This window comes from Hetaerina americana, unplaced genomic scaffold (assembly GCF_022747635.1).
Source record: "Hetaerina americana unplaced genomic scaffold, ioHetAmer1.1.p SCAF_4, whole genome shotgun sequence".
Lineage (NCBI taxonomy): Eukaryota > Metazoa > Arthropoda > Insecta > Odonata > Calopterygidae > Hetaerina > Hetaerina americana.
The window spans coordinates 28,006,109-28,025,143 of NW_027286985.1; the positions used below are offsets into that span (position 1 = coordinate 28,006,109).

At 38.1% G+C, this 19,035-nt stretch overlaps 1 protein-coding gene across 1 annotated transcript in view; it reads right to left on the reverse strand.

Annotated features, from left to right (window-relative positions):
- Positions 1-19,035, reverse strand: part of Mdr50 (Multi drug resistance 50) — a 66,249-nt gene that overhangs the window by 38,454 nt on the left and 8,760 nt on the right. Inside the window, exons 2-8 of the mRNA XM_071590172.1 lie at positions 4,301-4,432; positions 2,656-2,734; positions 2,309-2,469; positions 1,283-1,421; positions 874-974; positions 604-779; positions 256-376 (exon numbers count right to left, since the gene is read on the reverse strand). Coding sequence (XP_071446273.1) covers positions 256-376; positions 604-779; positions 874-974; positions 1,283-1,421; positions 2,309-2,469; positions 2,656-2,734; positions 4,301-4,413 — 890 coding nt within the window. The 5' untranslated portion in view covers positions 4,414-4,432. The remainder of the gene's footprint in view (positions 1-255; positions 377-603; positions 780-873; positions 975-1,282; positions 1,422-2,308; positions 2,470-2,655; positions 2,735-4,300; positions 4,433-19,035) is intronic.

The window sequence follows — 19,035 nt, forward strand, 5'->3', positions numbered from 1 at the left end:
TCAGGTTTGCAGAAAACTGCAGTCTAAATGTAGCTGAGAGTGCCATGAGACTTAGCCCATATTTAAGACAGGGACTTTTTGTTTACTAGGCAATTGCTTTGCCCACAGCTACCACACCCCTAATAAGCTTTACTATCATAATTTTTCACATCCATTGATTGCTTTAGTCTTATGATTAAAGTAGTGGAGTAATTATGTCACTGTATAAATTGTTTACAAGTTCTTTGCAGTAGTCTTGGGGACATTTTGCCTTACCGCTCGCTTTCCTTATCCAGTCCACCGTAGGCAATCACTGAGCGTATCGAACTGAAGACTTCTTCTGCAATAGAACCAGCCTTTCCATAAGCTTCAACTTCCTTTCTTGACAAAACTGATGCTATCTGGGTACAATAAAAAAAAGACATTATTTTATCTTACCTCAGTTGATCGCCTCCATCATTATTTTTTTTATTGAAACATAACAGAAATAAAGATAATAGCATGCTTCTACAATATCCCACATCTGGATAATAGGAATAAGAAATGAAGTTTAAATTTTGAGTATGGGAATTTTTGCATGTGCATCCCAAATCAAGTGGTTCCCTGAAATAACATATGCACTACTTACCCGTGATGTCACACCAACAGCAATTAAAGTAACTGGAAATGATATCAAGCAGATGAGTGCCAATTCCCAACCCTTTACAAGGGCTAGAACAAGCGAGCCAACAAATGCAATTTGAAAGTGAAAAAACATGACGACTTTTTCACCCAAACCTTCTTCAATTTTTCCAAGATCTCTGTGTAAAGAAATAACCATTAATCTCATCTCATGAATATTTTTCTAAAAATCATAATTAGTATTCACTTATATACTTGTATTATATTACTTACTCTGTCATTCTACTAGCAAAGTCTCCCGTTTGGTGTGTATCATACCAACCTATATCCTGTCGAAGCGCTGCCTCCAAAAACTTTCGTCGTATGTGAAATATCTGCAAAGTTTAGCGATAATTAACACTTATGAATGTTACAGATGTTGAGCCACTTATTTCTTCCTTTGATGGAGTTGCTTCAAAAATGTTTATTTAAAAACAGAAATAATATTTATTCATCACTGTGAATTAGCTATGAACATTTAAAAACCATAGAAAGTTTTTCTGTTTTTCCAAAAATGTATGCTGTGAAATTATTTTTGATTCAATGATTTCAATGCAATTTATGGAGACTAATTCAAACCCAAGATATTCACTTGAGAAAATCAGATTATATGAATTAAAGCAGTTGATTGTAGGAAGCTCACCTGTCGCTGTGCTGCATAGTTAAATGTGGTCACTGATATGTAACTGCAAATTAGCATTATGACACCAATTATGGAATTTCCTACAGCAAATGTAACAATGGAATTGAGGAAGTCTTCTTTTATGGCAGGTAAATCAGATCTGTGTAGATAAAAAAATATAACTTTTCATTTACAGCAACAAACATATTACATGCATACCAATTACAGAATGCATACCAATGAAATGTATGGTTTCACATAAAATCACAGCTATATCAATAGAAGAATTTAAACTTGGAAAGATTGCAGTTTACCAATGAACACAATGGTCCTTTGTTTTTTTCCCAGGAATAAAATTTATATGCATTATGTTATTACATTGAAGTTTCCTTGGCCAATAATTCAGAGTTAATTAATAGCCAGTTGAATTTATCCTAAATTATTGAATTTTCCATGATTAATAATATTGAGCATTGCAAGCTCAGGGAATGATTTGAAATTAATTTGCTATAATGATGGAACTCTATCATTGCAGAGCAAATTAGTATTAAACGGAAGCTACATTTGCATTTTACGTACATGGGAATCAAAGAGGAGCCAGTATGCAGATGAATGAAGGTTACACAGAGCTTACGTAAAATGCATTGTATTACAGATTATTCTGAGCAATAAGTAATATTTCACTGGCATAAAATTCCTGCCATTGCCTTTTATTTGTAGTAGTAGTAGTTTTAGGGGAGGTGACCAACAGCTGAGGTCATTTGCATCATTAAAGAAGGGCAGGAAAGGATGAAGGGTGGAGAGAAATAGCCTACTCTTAATGAAAGGCGCCAAGGGGTCTGCAGCTTAATGTCCCATCCAATGGATGGCATGCTCACTCAAAGTGCTCTCCACAAAGCACCTCAAGTAGGGATCGAGATACCAATGATAAATATCTGCTGCCTCTGGGATTCAAACCCAGGCCCTCTAGGTGAGATGCCAGTATGTTAGCCATTGCACCATCCCAATCCCCCATTTTATTTGTAAAAATGCCAATTGTTCACTCACTTATTCGTGTACTGGGATGCCAGTAGGGATCCCTTATCAACCATTGTTCCTGTAAGATCTCCGAATAGCATTGTGTTTGCTGGTTGACATAATCCCGTGATCACTCCGCTGACTGTACCCAAAAACAGCAAAAATCGATCCCACTTTGTTGAGTAGCGGAACTAAGGATTTGGTTTAAAAATAAATAGTCACATTAATGGAAATGGAGAATATTTGTTAAAAGTAAAACATTTTAAATTTTATGAATGTGACTAAATCGAAATAAATTCCATGCAATCCATATATTGACACTGAGCAACATAAATAATAGCTTAATATTTGTACTTTATGTTAGCTGCAAAACTAACCAATTTATAGTATGGCACTGGTGGAGGAACATCTTTCGGTGCCTCTTCTTTGGTGTCTCCTGATTTCCCTTCAAATTCACTGAAAAAAAATTGAAAAGACAATGTGCATTAATCCCGCCAGGGATAATTACATCCTCCATAATAATGGCATATTCTGATTTAACATCAATGACAAGTTGACTGTATTGAATGAATTCAAAATCCAACGGTTGTTTATGTCTCCAAACCAGAGGCTTAGAATCCTTATGAGATGTTATCTATGGACTACAGTATTTGAGGTGACTGCAGAATAAATCCTTTCCTGAATATTGGAATGATTGTCTCTTAATACCAAGGTTTTTGCCTAAAGTGTACCAATATGATTACCTTCCTCTAAATGGGTGTTTACTCTCAGATTGCATCAAAATCTACTCTGAAATTTCAATAAGGCATATAGGAGCCAAATAATGAAATAGCTAAGCTTTATATGATACATGCATAATTTATCATCTTAAAAATTAGAATCCATCTGAGGTCAACATAAATCTAATCAATTTCGAACCTTTTAAAAATTTTAATCAACAGCAACATCAAATAAATTTTACACTTGTTTCTCTATTGCTCTTTTTCAGTTCAAGCTCTGATCCATGTTCATTCTAAGCCAATGGACTAGACCTCTCAACATTTTCATTTTTACCCATTTACATAGAATATAATTGTTTGATTACAAGCAGGTGGAGCTCAGTGATAGATACTTTCCCTCCACACTTCTAAGCATGTTCATGGTGTGCCATCAAAACTGCTCTCCTTATAATATAAGCAAGGGAAATTCAAACTGCACATTATCAAGAATGTAAATAGGAGCCCAAGCTTCCTCTATATTTTACCATTATGAAACAATTTTGTTGAACATGTGAACAAAATCCTAAACAAATGCTAAATCAAGTTCAAATACATACTAGAGATAGCATGCATATATCAAGGACAGAGACCAAAATATAGCAACAATGTTAACATAACCATGGTTAGAGGGATGGTGAGGGAGAGGGAATTTGGGGTGAGAGTGCAGGGACCCTCACCTCCAAGGAGAGAATGTGTGAAATTACCAAGAAGCATCCCTTCTACCCAAAAATAGATAAATAGATATATGTACAGATAGAGGTCTTTCTTCCATTTAACCCACGATACACTGCTACGCTGCAATGATGAGCACACTTCATGCTACCCTACTTCCCTTTCAACTGGTCTCCCAGTCCTGAAGCATTCCTCTCTCCAAAATGCACCCATTAATAATTTTGACACCGTTTTCATAATGTTTTCTATTCCTCCCCCTGTCCCACAGATGCTCCAATGAAACTAAAAACAATAGAGCAAGAATACCTGAGGATTTTTGAGTCATAACTTCATCAATCACTCATTGTTGTTCATTACACCTTTCCCCTGATTCTTCTCCTCCCCTTTCAACTTCCCCAGTAAGTCCCCCTTTCCTGCTTTTCTTTCCCCTGCCTCCTTAGTCTTTTCATCACTTTCAGTGAGGAAAGTGGGCAGAGGTAATACTAATGGCCTGCCACCCCTACTCCCATGATCAAAAATATCTATTATACCAGTGATTCTGATATTAATCTAAAACTACAAACAAACATTGTAACTTTTGTGTATTACTTACATATCCACATTGTCCTTTAGCTTGTCATTGAGGTCAACTATTTCTTCTTTATACTTCCGGTAGAATGAGGTTTGGATGTTATTCTCATAGTTCCCTTTATCTTCTGCATTCATAATTCTTACGATTTAATGACTGAAAAGGGTACAAATATTATGCACAACTACTGATCCAAATACTTAATACATTAAAATTTCCCAATACTTTCAATATGTAAACATGCACATACTGCATAGCAGTTAAGGACGTTGCATCAATATGTCTGCTATATCATTTTAATAAAATTTCTTCTATTTACAGTCTAATGTGTACTCTATGAAATGGTGATGATGAAACAGAGGGTAGCCCTTGATGGCACCAGTTCTGATAGTGCATGAGTGACCTCAGGTGTCCCTCAGGGAAGTGTTATCGTGCCATTGCATTCCTTGATTTTTGTTAACGATTTGAACCGTGAAGGGAAAAGTAAGATTAGGATGTTTGCAAGTGACACGGTGATTTATCAGGAGATATCTGGGGATGAGGATCATTTAATACTAGCAAAGGATATAAATTGCATTTCAAAATGGTGCACAAAATGGGGATTGCCATTAAACCTTAATAAATGTTCTGTAGTAAATTTCTTTAAAAAATCAATGGGATTTTTTTACAAATTAGCAGGAGTTGACCTAGAAGTAGTTGATACGGTAAAATACCTAGGTATTACAATCACTAAAGACTTAACTTGGGGGACCCACATACATAAAATCTGGGGCATATAAAAAATTGGGATAAATCAAACCTATAAAAAATTATTACTGGCAAAGGTAACTTGGTTTAACTCACAGTACTACTGGGATTGTACAACTCAAAATTTTCATGATTGTTTTGCATGTAGAATTGGTGTCAGCATAAATTTTCGACGAAAAAGCTTTAAATCCAATCGCGTCGAGTCTGGTTTCAACACGGATGTAGTAGTTATTAGGGTAGGCGCCCAACAGCTGAGGTCATTTACGCCACTAGGGATGGATTGGAAAGGAGGAAAGGAAACCCGCCATCAATATTAGCCTACTCTTAATGAAAGGGTCACAGAATTCAACATCCAAAAGACAGCATACTCACTCAAAGTGCTCTCAGCGAAGCACCTCAAGTAAGATTTGGAATACAAATGAAAAACTTGCCGTCTCCAGGAATCGAACCTGGGCCCTCTGGGTGGTAAGCCAGTACATTAGCTAACGCACCGCCCCGATCCCCTTTAACATGGTGGCAGCCATCAATCAGGCTTCAGTTCATTGACACTCTTAGGGGTTCTTCAATGTTTGGGGCTCCAACATAAGAGGATTTTCAAAATCAGATAAATGTAATATTGATGAGAAATGTTCACGAAATAAAATGCTTTTCTATATCTCGGTCGTAGGTTATTCAAACGCTATGAAAATAGTTACATGTTTACAACATGTCAAGGATTTTGCAATAGACTTTTGTTGATCAGTGGACCAACTAAGTTATAAATTATTAAAGGCCTCCACACTCCAAGGGGGACGCGAACGCGATCTCTTAACGAACCAATCACCCCACCCTAGAGCGAACTGCGCGCGCGACATACGAGCATCACGTCACTTCTATCACATGGAACCAAACTAAAGGTGAAATTAACGAGGGCTCGCACAGTCCCTCCTTGTAATCGCACACACGGAGTCCATTTCATCTCACGAGTTTCTTGGTCTTCTATTCTTACTCGTATAGCCATCCAGGCCCATATTGTATTGGACTTCATACCCTCTAATAATAATCAGCTTCTGTCCCTTCAGGGTCTATTCTACCGGGCAAATAAAATGGGCAGCAAAAACTGTGGCTCAAATAAATGCTTGGTTAACTTCTACTACAAAATAGTCGAACAGCGCGAACTACCCTTCCTGAGCGATTATTTCGAATGCCCGCGCGACCCATCGCCCGCATCCAATTGCTCACGCGAACTGTCCTCCCGTTGGTGTGTGCAAACAGCAATGAGCTCTCTACATAGAATAGTCGGCCTCCGTGCCTGTGTTTGCTTTCGCGCACACCTAGGGCTGTGGCGAGATTGAATGTAATTTTTCGTGACAAAATGGTAAAAATTCCGACACTTAAATTATCGTGATCGATTATGATGCAAATCAGATTACCGAGGGTTCAGTCAGGTAGGCTAAAAACTGGCAATGAAAAATACTTCCGCTCTCCAGCTGAATACTGGTAGAACAGAAAGAAACTTTCTTTGAGGCCTTATCACTGAGAAAGACTTGGGCGAATGATATTCGGAATCAATACCGAAGTGCCACCCACGAATGATATCTCGGCACGCACTCACCACTCAACAGTTAAACGTCAGTCAACCATATTTGATGGTTCATCGGGAATTATGACATGCAGAGGAGAAGGTAGTGTCACACAAAAAGACATCTAATTAAGCTGGATGGATTCAAATAACATACTTCCTTACTACTACAACTGAACAGTCAACTGCATTTTTTATTTTATTGTTTTAAATTTGAAAATGTTCTGGGGGCTACGTTCACGGATCCCTTCAGTCGTCAGTAAACTACCACGCCTCAGGATGTGTCCATTTAATTCCCCTCTACTCCATGTCCTTTTACTCCATAGGCTTCCCTCTTCGCCAACTCTAAGAAGTATCTCCATCCGTTACTCTGCCTATCCATTGTATTTCTACCATTCATCGATAGCACCACATTTCTATCAACCCCAATATTATTTTTTCGCTTCTCCTACAACTATATCTCACAGCCATAGACAAAAAAAACTCCTCATACAGTTTTTAACGAATCGCTTCCTTTTGTCCAAGGTAGTACGATTAGACTTAGATAGCTGTTCATTCTGATAGAAAACCGCCTTCGTCATCGATATTCTTTCTACTATACCCCACTTGCTTCTTCCATTGCTAGGTATTTTACAGCCAAAATAGTACATTTTTCCACTTGTTCCAGTGTCTTATTCGGATAGTATCCATGTAGTCCTTAGTTTTATGATTTTTCAAATGTAAGTAATATGGCTTCAACTCCTTTCAATACAGGTTATTACGTATGTTATTTTCTGACAAGGATTTAACCTTGTCAGGACTCTTCCTTATGTAGCCATGCCGTCCGCAAATTCTCATCCTTCTCCGCACACTTACGAGGGGGTTTCGTTAACTTTTAACGATTACTAAAAATATTCTAGATAGAAATTTAATTTTTATTTGCTATTCTTAAGACTTCTCTAAATAGTCACCATCCAGAGTTTCACCCTTTTCCCATCGTTACTTGAACTTTCGAAGGTCGTCATTGTAGCGCTCATCAGGTTGTGTCGAAGGCCGTTGTTCCACCCCTTGAATGACGTAATTTGTGTTTTCAAATCTCCGATCTTCATGATCATTTGGATAGTTGCTCTTTGGTCTAATTGGATCAAGTCCTGAACTTTCCTCACAGTGGCGGCATCGTCCGTGAGTGACGATGATCTTCAACTAATTAGATCGTCTGTGAGGGACATATACATAAGGCCAGTTTGAAAATTCCCTTTCCACCTCACAACAGTTCAACATGACGGGGACATCACACACATAAGCATAAACAGCCATCACACAGACATCATTAGTGATTTGTCGGGCTTAGTAGCCTTTCAAATGAAGGGCTTTATTCACACTGCGAGCTGAAATCTTCTCGAAACTGCGAGTTAATTTAATCTATGGCTTCCTGAAGTAAAACAAATCAACATTAACAGCTATGAGTCACAAAGTTACGTACATTAGGATCAATCAATATGCAGAATAAATTTTATCCAGTTCTCTCGATTATTTCTTAGTAATAATTACTTAAAATCAATACTACTTTAAATCATTACTAAAAATCCCGTGTACAGCGCCTTTTATCTGTTCCTCGAAACAATTAAGCCTGCTCTACTCCTTTATTTTGGCTTCATCTCTAGATTCACCATATAATTGTCACGTACCATCTATTAAATACTTCATTGTAGATCATTTCAATTTTTCTCAGTCATGTACAATTATATCCCAGTAAACATTTCCAGAACCTTTCTCCAGATGAACGAATGAAATAAAGGTTTGAAGTTCTTTCTTTTTCCTCTCTACAACGAGTTGAGAGCTTCCTTTTTCCTTCTGACTTCTCTTGTGCCTCCTTTGCAATTCCAAATTGGTGAACACACAATTGGTACTCACCTAATGAAAAAACGGTCTTTGAAGTTTGCCATTGCAATCAATCCGCAGGAACATATTATGATGTCTTAGAAATAAGTTCAAATATTCTGTAATATTACATTTGCATTTTTTTAATTGAAATAATTGTCAATTTGAAATTTCGGGGGGGGGGGGGGGGTTAAAGGCTACTTTAATGCTGTATGTAATACCCTCTAGTAATGTAAAGTTAAATATCATATGAAATAAAGTATTATTTTGCTCACAACCAAGCGCACCAATAGAGGAATAATTGTTTATTCCTAGAAAAATTCAGCCGAGTTGAAATTACTGCCGGAAATATTAAAACTAGGCTAGCGAGAGAAACTGAGAAGCAGGAGAGAGGAATAGGACCAAAAATCAGCATAGGAAATTCAATAAATGTGCTTGCGAACCTTGGATTGTGTCTCTCCTAAACGAAGGCGATGGAAGGACATGAATATTCGTGACTTTAGGGTGGGTATAATTAATTACCGTTGAAAGATCGAGATATAATTTAACAAACATAAAAATCAGCTTGATAACAGCGGCAGATGTCATAACGCTTCACAGCCTATTCACTTCTGAAAATTTTGCTCTAAAATATTTGTACTCGCTCTAGTTGTCTACGAGCGGGCGACGCCGAATGCCTTGAGAACGCCATGACACCAGCAAGAATACTACCTTGATCAAAAAGTTCCCGGAATAACCACCGTGTGGCGCTCCCATCGTTCCGATTTGAGTTCTGTTTTTTTTGTTAAATTGGTACATCTGTTGTTGATATTCCCTTTAAATCTTAGTGTCATAACTTGACATTTGCAAAAGTTACGTAGCCAAGAGTACATGTATCTCTGTGTGTGTTGGCGATTTTTTACAATTTCAGAAATGGATTTAAATTTGCAACAACGAACTTGTATTAAATTTTGCGTAAAAAACGGATTTAGTGGCGCACGGACGTTGGAAATGTTGGAAAAGTGTTTCGGCAACGATTCTCTAAAAAAAACGGTCGTTTACCAGTGGCACGAGCGGTTCAGAAGTGGTCGTGAGTCAATCGAAGATGATGAACGCAGTGGCAGACCATCGACATCGAAAGTCGGTGAAAAAATTGATAAAGTAAAAGAAATGTTGGTCAATAACCGCAAATTAACCATCAGAGAAATAGCGGAGGACTTGAACATTGCCTATGGATCCGCCCAAGACATTGTGGTTAATGATTTGGGTTTCCGTCGTGTAGCAGAGCCAAAAGACCTCAATTTCATGCAAAAAAGAGACCGTGTTGACGTCGCAAAAGACATGATTTGCGAGGCTGAATCCGATCCCACATTCATCAAAAGGATCATTACTGGAGACGAGACGTGGGTTTATGAGTACGACACGCAATCCAGACATCAGGCAAGTGAATGGCGTTCACCAAATGAGCCGAGACCAAAAAAACCACGTCGTCTTCAGTCAAAAAACAAGGCAATGCTGACGGTTTTCATGGATTACAACGGTGTAGTGCATCATGAATTTTTGCCAGAAGGCCAGACAGTAAACAAAGAGTATTATTTGGGCGTTATGAGACGTTTGCGTGAAGCAATTCGCCGAAAGAGACCAGAAATGTGGGCAGAAAACTCGTGGATGTTGCACCATGATAACGCACCATCGCACAGTGCTATCATTATTCGTAATTTTTTGACGAAAAATGCAACAAATACCATCCAACAGCCACCGAATTCACCTGATTTGGCTCCCTGTGACTTCTTTCTGTTCAATCGAGTTAAAAAACCATTACGGGGAACGCGTTTTAGCAGCCGAGAGGAAGTAATGGAAAAATCGCAGGAAGCACTGATGGACATACCGAAAACCGATTATAAAAAATGTTTCGAGGATTGGATCAAGCGCTGGCATAAGTGTGTTGCAGTCGATGGGGATTACTTTGAAGGGGACAATATAGATTTAGATGAATAAACTTGTATTTTTAATTTTCTGAATAAATTCCGGGAAATTTTTGATCAAGGTAGTAGGCAAGCGAATATAAACCGATACGATAAGTCAAGGATTAGCTGCAGAATTATTAAGAGAGGGATTATTTCGCCAACGTGACGAGCGAAAGGGAAACTACGGCATCAGAAGTATTGAAAGGCTTGTTTGAAGATGCCATAAAACATATTTTCGTGATATATGATCTATCTTGAAATATTCGCTATCCCATTTCCGCGGGATTAATGATCACTAGTGTCGTATGAGTCGGGTCCGTGGATACAAGATCTGTGGTCTTCCTGTATTTACGTGATTTTTACCCTGTCTTACTCTCTTCTTCATTTTTATCGGGGCATATACAAATATTTACCCCCACCTAACCATGCTCAGGATAGGGAGGGGGAAACGTACTCCCGCGTACCTTCTAGGAAAAAGTTCCAGTAAGAATAATTTCAGTTTTGATTTCACCATAGACATGATGAAGAAAGGATGGAATGAAAGCTATAATTCTGAGAATGCTGGAATACAAAGCAATGTTTCCATTCTGGTCTTATGCAATACAATTATTGGTCAAAGGAGTTTTTTATAGAATGTGCTGATATTCCAGTTGCAATCCATCATTTCGTTTTCAATGTATGTATAACGTGGCAAAAATTCTAACAATCGCACGCCTGCATCTGACTTCCGAAAGTTTAGGATTTGATTCCGATTCGCGGAAACATTTTCTACAAAATATGCATTGGCAATTATTTCACTGAGACCAGAAAAACTTGAGGAAAGTTGAAACTATAATTAAAATGTTACCTTTCAATAAGCTTCGAACTCTATTCTATGAAATATCGTTCACCAAAGTTAGCCTGTGACACCGTCTTTCTGGGTTTGCGGGCAAGTGCGCTCAATAGACCTTTATTAAACTCCAAATGTTAAACATTTAATTTTTTAAATTACTTTGCTCCTCGAAGTCCTCCATTATCTCCGAGTAAGCTTCTACGTATATGTGAATGTTATGAGACTATACATATTCAATGTGTTTTTGAATTTGAGCATATTCTATTTTTCTTAAAAAATGATTAGTTTACCAAGCAACTAATATGGCATTCAAAGCGCTTAGTGACATTTCTTTGCACTTATCCAGGGTGCACTAAAGTGATTATTGCAGCAGTTACACCAGTTAATTTTCATCAATCAAGACTTCAGTTTCTTGACGCATACCGAAAAGTCACAGCATTAATCGGTTTCGGGTGATAGTTTAATAATACACGTGTATTCTTTAGACTCGATTTTTTTAGCCATCAGAAAAAGAACAGCAGAAAATAATGGGAATGGGACACTTATCGGAATTCCTTATCTGATCCCTCACACAAAGAAGTTTTCATATCATTTCCTTTTTGCTATCACTTCCTCTTTCCTATAGCTTCCTTTTTTTCCTTTCAAGCACCATTATGTAGTGAGATAAGGTACCCTGTGTCGGATCAAAGAATCCGCATCGTTGCTTTTCTCGATCCTAATTTTAAACCACATTCATTCTTATCCCTTTCATTTCCGCGAAGAATTTACAATCGCCAGCATCAACTAAATGCATTAGTAATATAAAGGGATCTTCATAAACAGACTCATGTAATCGTAATTGACTTAAGCAGTCGTTCGAGTGGACCTGCTGTAGGAAATTTTGATGGGCTTAGAACCCGAAGAGATTTCTCCATGCAATTGATTGCATACTAGTATCATAAGTAAAGCCATAAACAAAGCTTTTAGTTCCACCTTTTAATGTCCGAGAAGATTTTTAAATGCATTAAAATTCTAACAATTTTAACGCTCCGCAAAATCGTTTGCAAATCAAATTTTATAGCAAAACCGCGCCCACTAAAACAAGTTTTCACATATTTTTATCAATGTCGTTGATCGAGTGGTACTATTTCGTCCTACCCAATATTAGGAAAATATAGGAGCCAAAACATCAATTTTTTTCTCTTTTGGAAACGAAGTGTAATGGAAGATTATGAGTCAACGAGATAGCTTTAGTTGCCACACTATTTGTTTGTTTAGGCTGTTGCCATTACGCCTTTCGTTTGGTGGCTAGAGAAATTTAGTATGCTGAGAATCAGAAATATTTTAATAGCTAATAAAAACCTTAAAAGATATATGTTAATGAAAAGCCGGTAAAGGTATAATACACATACTTTTGTTGCTTTCAAGTTTAACATTTAGCAGATAACTGACAAGAATATTTTCGTAGGATTTTAAAGGAGTATTGAGAAATTACGTACTTTGCCAGAGTATATAAGCAAACCGAAAAAATGGGTTATTTCTGTTACCAATTACGCAAAACTGGATTTTACTTATGAAATAAAAGCTGTAAACATGCTCTAAATGTTCTTCAATACAATACATGTATGTACGAAGTGATCTTATACCAATGTCAGACTGCTCAGGTGCGAATGGCGGATAGAATTGGGATAGCAGTGATAGGAAGATAAATAAGACGGGCATCCATTATTACCTGTGCTGTTCAACGTATATGAGGAAGAGGCATGGGAAGAACTAGATATAGGAATGAAAGTCGTTGGGGAATTTTTAAAATCAGTTAAGTTTGCTGATGATAAAGCTTTAGTTTGCCAGTCAGCCAAGAGGTTGCAAAATCTGCTGAGTGCAATGGAAAGTCAATGCGATAAATATGGGATGAGAATGAATGTAAACAAAACCAAGGTTACGCAGTTTAGGGGTAACATAGGTACGTTAAACATTAAAATAGGAGTTATAAACTAGAGCAGGTGGAACAGTTCACCTATTTCGAAAGTGTCCTGGACCAAAATGTTCAAGGTAGAAGTGTACATTAGACATGGGAAGATGGATTGCATTAGGTAAAGAGCTTTCTCAAGAAGAAAGGAGATTTACGACAGAGACCTTGAGTAACGACGATAGGAAATGGCTCACTAAAACTTTGATATGGAGCGTAGTTTTGGAAGGCGCGAAAACATGATCATTGGCGCAAGATGAGTGATAGATTAGAGTCTTTTGAAATGCTAGTTCGGAAAGGATGGAAAACGCGAAGTAGTCTGAAAGTAAAACGAACGAGGAAGTGCTAGGCATGGTGAGGAAGGAATTGTTAGCAGAAATCCAAAGGAGGTAGGAAAGACGGATGCTGAGCATTTTGATTGGCAATGGGCTGTTGAAACTGATAGAGGGAGGGACGTGAGGGGAGCGAGGAAGAGGCAGGAATAAAATAGCCATGTTGGACGACATGAATGAAGGAAGCATGAGGGTTCGTAGATTTGTGAAGCTTGTTAATGTCGGATGTCAAGTTGTTTTGCTAGGAGAGGCAGAGAAATTCGTCGTCGTCTGGTGTCCACCCAAAATCTACCTCAAGTGAAATAATACCAATAATAATAGGTTTTATGGCATTGAGGTTTCGGGCACTTGTGACGTCACGTTTTCCCTGTTCGCCTATTATGGTAGATACCCTTAATATTAAATGTAGTGTGAATCTCAGGCTTTCGCATGTTTAGTCAAAATTTTACTAAGTGAGAAACCTAGGTTTTGAGTTTGCCATTGGGCTGATTTCGCAGGGGATGTCTCATATCTTGTTTTCAGATGTTCCAAAATACACCGCGGCGTATAGCATTTTCTCTTAACACGAAAAAATGTTCCTTTTTAACTGCCACTAATTTTTATCAGTGTGATATTATACTATACGGCTATCAACTAACTGGATGGCATATTTTAATTTCACTCGGCTTCACTTGAGAGAGGAGAATAATTTGTCGAAGAAGTCATTTCACCCTAGTTAATTTAGACTGATGGATAGGTTGTTAAGATAATACAAGAGTAGTTAGAAAGATGCTCAGAACCATCACCTGGTGTCAGCGCTAGCGCAACGAGTTCCGCACGTAGTAATAGGTAATCCTTCATGAGTAAACACATAACGCGTCAGCACTCTGGGAAGATATCTGTAGCGCAAACGCCTGCCTTTTGTTGTTCCCGGATAGTGTTTTGTGAAGATGGAAAAAATTGAGATTCGAGTAGTGATTAAATACTTCGTAAATATGGGTATGAAAGCAAAGGAAGCTCATGCCGACTTTCAGAACGCTCTGGGGGACTCATTTATTTCGTATTCAACAGTTGCCAAGTGGACAAATGGATTAAAGCCAGGTCGGGACAGCTTAGATGATGATCCGCGTAGTCGCCGGCCAAAATGTGCCACTACACCAGATATTATTGCAAACGTGCATAAGATGGTCATGGAGGATCGCCAACTGAAAGTGCGAGAAATCTCTGCAGCCGTAGAGATATCATTTGAACGGGAATATCACATTTTAACAGTGGAATTGCATATGAGAAAATTATCTGCTAGATGGGTGCCGCGACTCTTGACGTAGGATCACAAACGCATCAGAATGGAAATTTCCGAACAATGTATGACCCGTGTTAAGAGAAATCAACAGGATTTTCTGCGCCGGTTTGTGACCAAAGATGAAGCTTGAGTCCACTACTATTCCCCAGAGACTAAACAGCAGTCAAAGCAGTTGGTCAAACCACCACCTAAGAAAGCAAAGGCAATACGGTCGGCTGGAAAGGTGACAGCTTCAGTTTTCCTGGGATGCGAAGAGATTCTGCTGATAGATTACCTTTCCGTCGGTCAAACAATTACTGTACAATACTACGCTAATCTTTTGGGCCAACTACAGCAAAAGATATACAAAAAAGACCAGATTTGGCAAGAAAGAAGTCATTTTTCCTCAAGATAATTCACGCCTAAACACAATTGTCGTTGCCATGGTAAAAATAAGTGAACTAAGACTGCCATACCCGCCTTATTCGCCTTATTTGTCTCCATTAGATTTCCATCTCTTCCCCAAGCATAAAAGTTTCCTCGCTGGGCGGAGATTCTCTTCAAATAAAGAACTAACACCCGAAGTAGACAAGCTATTTTGCAGGCCTGAAGGAATCTTAATTTTCGAGTTAGAATTAAGACAATGAAACATCGCTGGACCAAGTGCATTGCTGTGCATGTAGACTACGTTGAAAAATAAAAAAATGACTGAGGCAAGTCGTTTATTTCTATTCCATTCCGAGAACTTTTCAAATGACCCCGGTAAAGTGATATAATTGAATATTTTGGATTTATCTTTTCTTTCCGTCTACGCACTTGTTTGCTTCATTTTATTAATAAGTCTCCGTGGTGTATTTTTTTATTTGGACATACAGGGTTCGTCCGGAAAATAAGTGTACTGACTACTGGGCTGGGCGCGCCCAGCACCGCTCTGACGGGCTGCGATTGGAGGGGGGTATGTTGGCAAGCGACGCTGAAAAAGGCAGTCGGCTCTGAGCTGTGGTGTAGTGAGGAGCTCTGTTAACGCGAACCTCCACGCTTCGACCCACGTCACGGAACGCGATGCCGAAGTTTTTGGAGCAGCGTTATTCCATCAAATTTGCGGTAAAGCTTGGGAAATCGTCTACCGAAACTGTCGGTATGATTAACCAGGCTTACGGGGAGTCAGCCATGTCCAGAAACATGATCTTTCGGTGGCACAAGATGTTCGTGGAGGGCAGAGAAGAGGTCGACGACGAGTCTTCGAGAGGTTCCCGATGATGCCTTCGCGGGAGCGTTCCAGGAATGGGAACGCCGCTGGAACAAGTGTATCGACTCACAAGGGTCCTATTTTGAGGAATATTAGCTTAAGATATGTAAAAGTGTAATAAATTTTTTTTCCTGAGCTCAGTACACTTATTTTCCGGACGAACCCTGTACATGTATATGAATCTAAACTCAGGCACACGTCTAACAGCATCAGTCTATTTTAATTTCATTTCCATCTTTCAAGAATTGTTCATCTGTTCCAATAAATATACAAAAAAAGACTCAATCCTCGGTTTTTAAGGATCTAAGTGAATTCCCTTTCAAAGTGCAGCTATTTATCATTTATGTGGAAAGTCTTACTCCACGTCGTCTACGTCGTTTATTATATAAAATAATGGCGTGTTGCAAGTCATGGTCGAACACGTTTACCCATAAGTCGTGATACAGGATGACTTGTTGTACTTTCTTGAATTCCATTCTTAGAGCGTGGCAGATAAAGAGTTTATCTGGAGTGTCGTGGATAATTTCGTCACGCTAGGACGGAGAAGGATAGCTTCTCTGTTTTGAGATTTCTTTTCATATTGCAACACTGGGATGCTGTTCTCTAGTCCAGTGACTTCGGTTTGTAAAGAAAGATAATGATTGCAATTGATGTATGTAATTACAACCTAAAAATTCTGTAAAAGTTAATATCGTTAATATTAGTAACTACAGTACTTATAAGCTTAGTAATTTTAAGGGGTAACATTTTGCACCGATTTATCTTCAAAGCAGAAATTCCATGTCTGATACTTCTTTGAATAGAGTAAATACATCATATGCCTTTGATTTTAAGGAATTAGTCGTCCCATTATCTAACGAACTTCATCCAGACACTTCCTAGATCCCTCCTTCCCTCCCCAGACCACTACACATACCGCAATAAACGCTATGGTTGCATAATCTCGGTCAAGTGTTTTGACAACATGGATATTATCATCTCGAAAATGCGCAAACAAATAATTCATTGGAGTAATGTCTATTGCAAAAATGGTCATCGTATATTTTATTTACCAAGTCCATTTTTAAGACCCTTATGTGAAAATTTGTTATTTGTTGAACATTTGGAATTAAAACGTCGGAGTCGAAACGAATAACGCATACGGATTTAAATAAAATCCAGATCAGAAATAGATTGCTGTTTCCGTTTAGCTAATTTCCAAAAGCCTAAACAAAGTGTTTAGTTTTCGTCCCGTATTGGTAACTCCACGTTTATTCTTCAGTGACTGGTGTACGCGGTTCCGCATATATTTTGTAATAGGCGAAATTCCAGCGTAATTAATGACCTTTTCATGAATTTAGAATATCATCTCGTATGTTAGAGAAACCACCCAATAAAATTTAAAGTTGAAAACGGTATCCAACTATTTTATTCTTTTGCATTTCGATTTAGCATAAACAAAATGTCTACATAATAGCAATTTTACTGGAGGACGTGTAAATGTATAGGAAAGACCGTAGCATTGCCTTAAGCATTGCTCTAAATGTATTTTTTTATGTGATAGTGATTAAAACATGAGCTAAAGAGCAAAATAATTTTTGTAATGTAGATGTATACCATTTCATTATACTTTACAATTTACAATACGATATGAATCGATCCTAATACACACGCTGTGGATTTTCAAGTTAATTGCAACATGCTTGACATCGGGAAACAAGTTGTTGCTACTACAGGCGAAGGTGATAGAGACATTAGATTTTAGGCTGATTCCGATGACTCAGTGGCTACATAACCCCTTGAAGTGACTCAGCCTATCCTTATCTCACTTGTTGAAAACCTATTTCCATTAGGAAGAAATGATGCACACAGATAAATCCCATGAGTAGAAATGACCAAATAAATTAATTGCAGGAAAACTAATCTCATTTCCTGATCCTCGTTTCTTGCTCGCATTCTGACTCAGCACAAGTCTGAAAATTGGCTCTTGTGATAAACTAAGGCCCAAAAGAAACTTTGCCATACAATCGATGACAACGGTGGCTAACCTTTCCTATCAATATTTTTACGATATTATTATCAGCATTCTGGCTTCGAAAGGTAGGTGACTGAGGACAAAACACTCCCACACTTTTGATCCCTGTTTAACATTATAACAACAGTATAACATTATTAAAACATTAGCCTAACAGAATAACAGAAGAGCATTTTTCAAGCTCCGTATGCTTTCTACGTCCCTTCATGCGACCAATATTCCTAATCCTTTCCTCTTTCAACGTTGTTAACTTAGCTCTTTTCCTCTACTGGCATTGAACGTCTCGTATCCATGTCGACAGATATAACGGGTATAACATTAAAAAATAAAATTTTCCGCGAAGAGAGCTCAACTTATTAACTGCCGCAGCATAAACAGCAGTTTTTATTATAGTCCTTGTGAAGTAATTTCATATGCTGACATTTTGTGAGCATAAACTAATGTTACGAAAACAGGCTTCGAGAAAACAATGTTCATATTTCATAATACGGGTTATTAGGTTGGACGGAATAATAAATGTTTTTTTTAAACTTCAAGTTCCTATCCCCTCAATCGTTCCCTTTTGCAGAATTAGATACGTTTCCGAAGCCAAATGAGATAACAATTAGTGGAAGCAACATTCAATTTTTAAAAAAGAGCCCGAAATTTGAAAACAATCTGCAGGCAATCCGAGGAATAACAGCAGTTTCCATCGGGATTCAAGTTTTTCCCAAAAGGACCTTCGTTCCCCAAATGCTCATCGTCACTTGCCACTTCCCGGTAATTATTAAAAAGTAGGAATTTGACTCATAAATAAAAGATTGAACGAGAAAACTTTAATTGGGCACAACTCTTACCGTCGTGCACTGTATTTATTTAGATAAACTATAATAACCCCTAAGAGAAGTGTCAAGAAATCTTGTCTACACTTAGAGGCAACACAAATCTGTTTTCTAAAGCTTAACTGTGCCTTCGCAGTGGCCAACGTTCCTCCACTAAGGCGAGGTCTTCTACCGTCACCTAAGGTGTA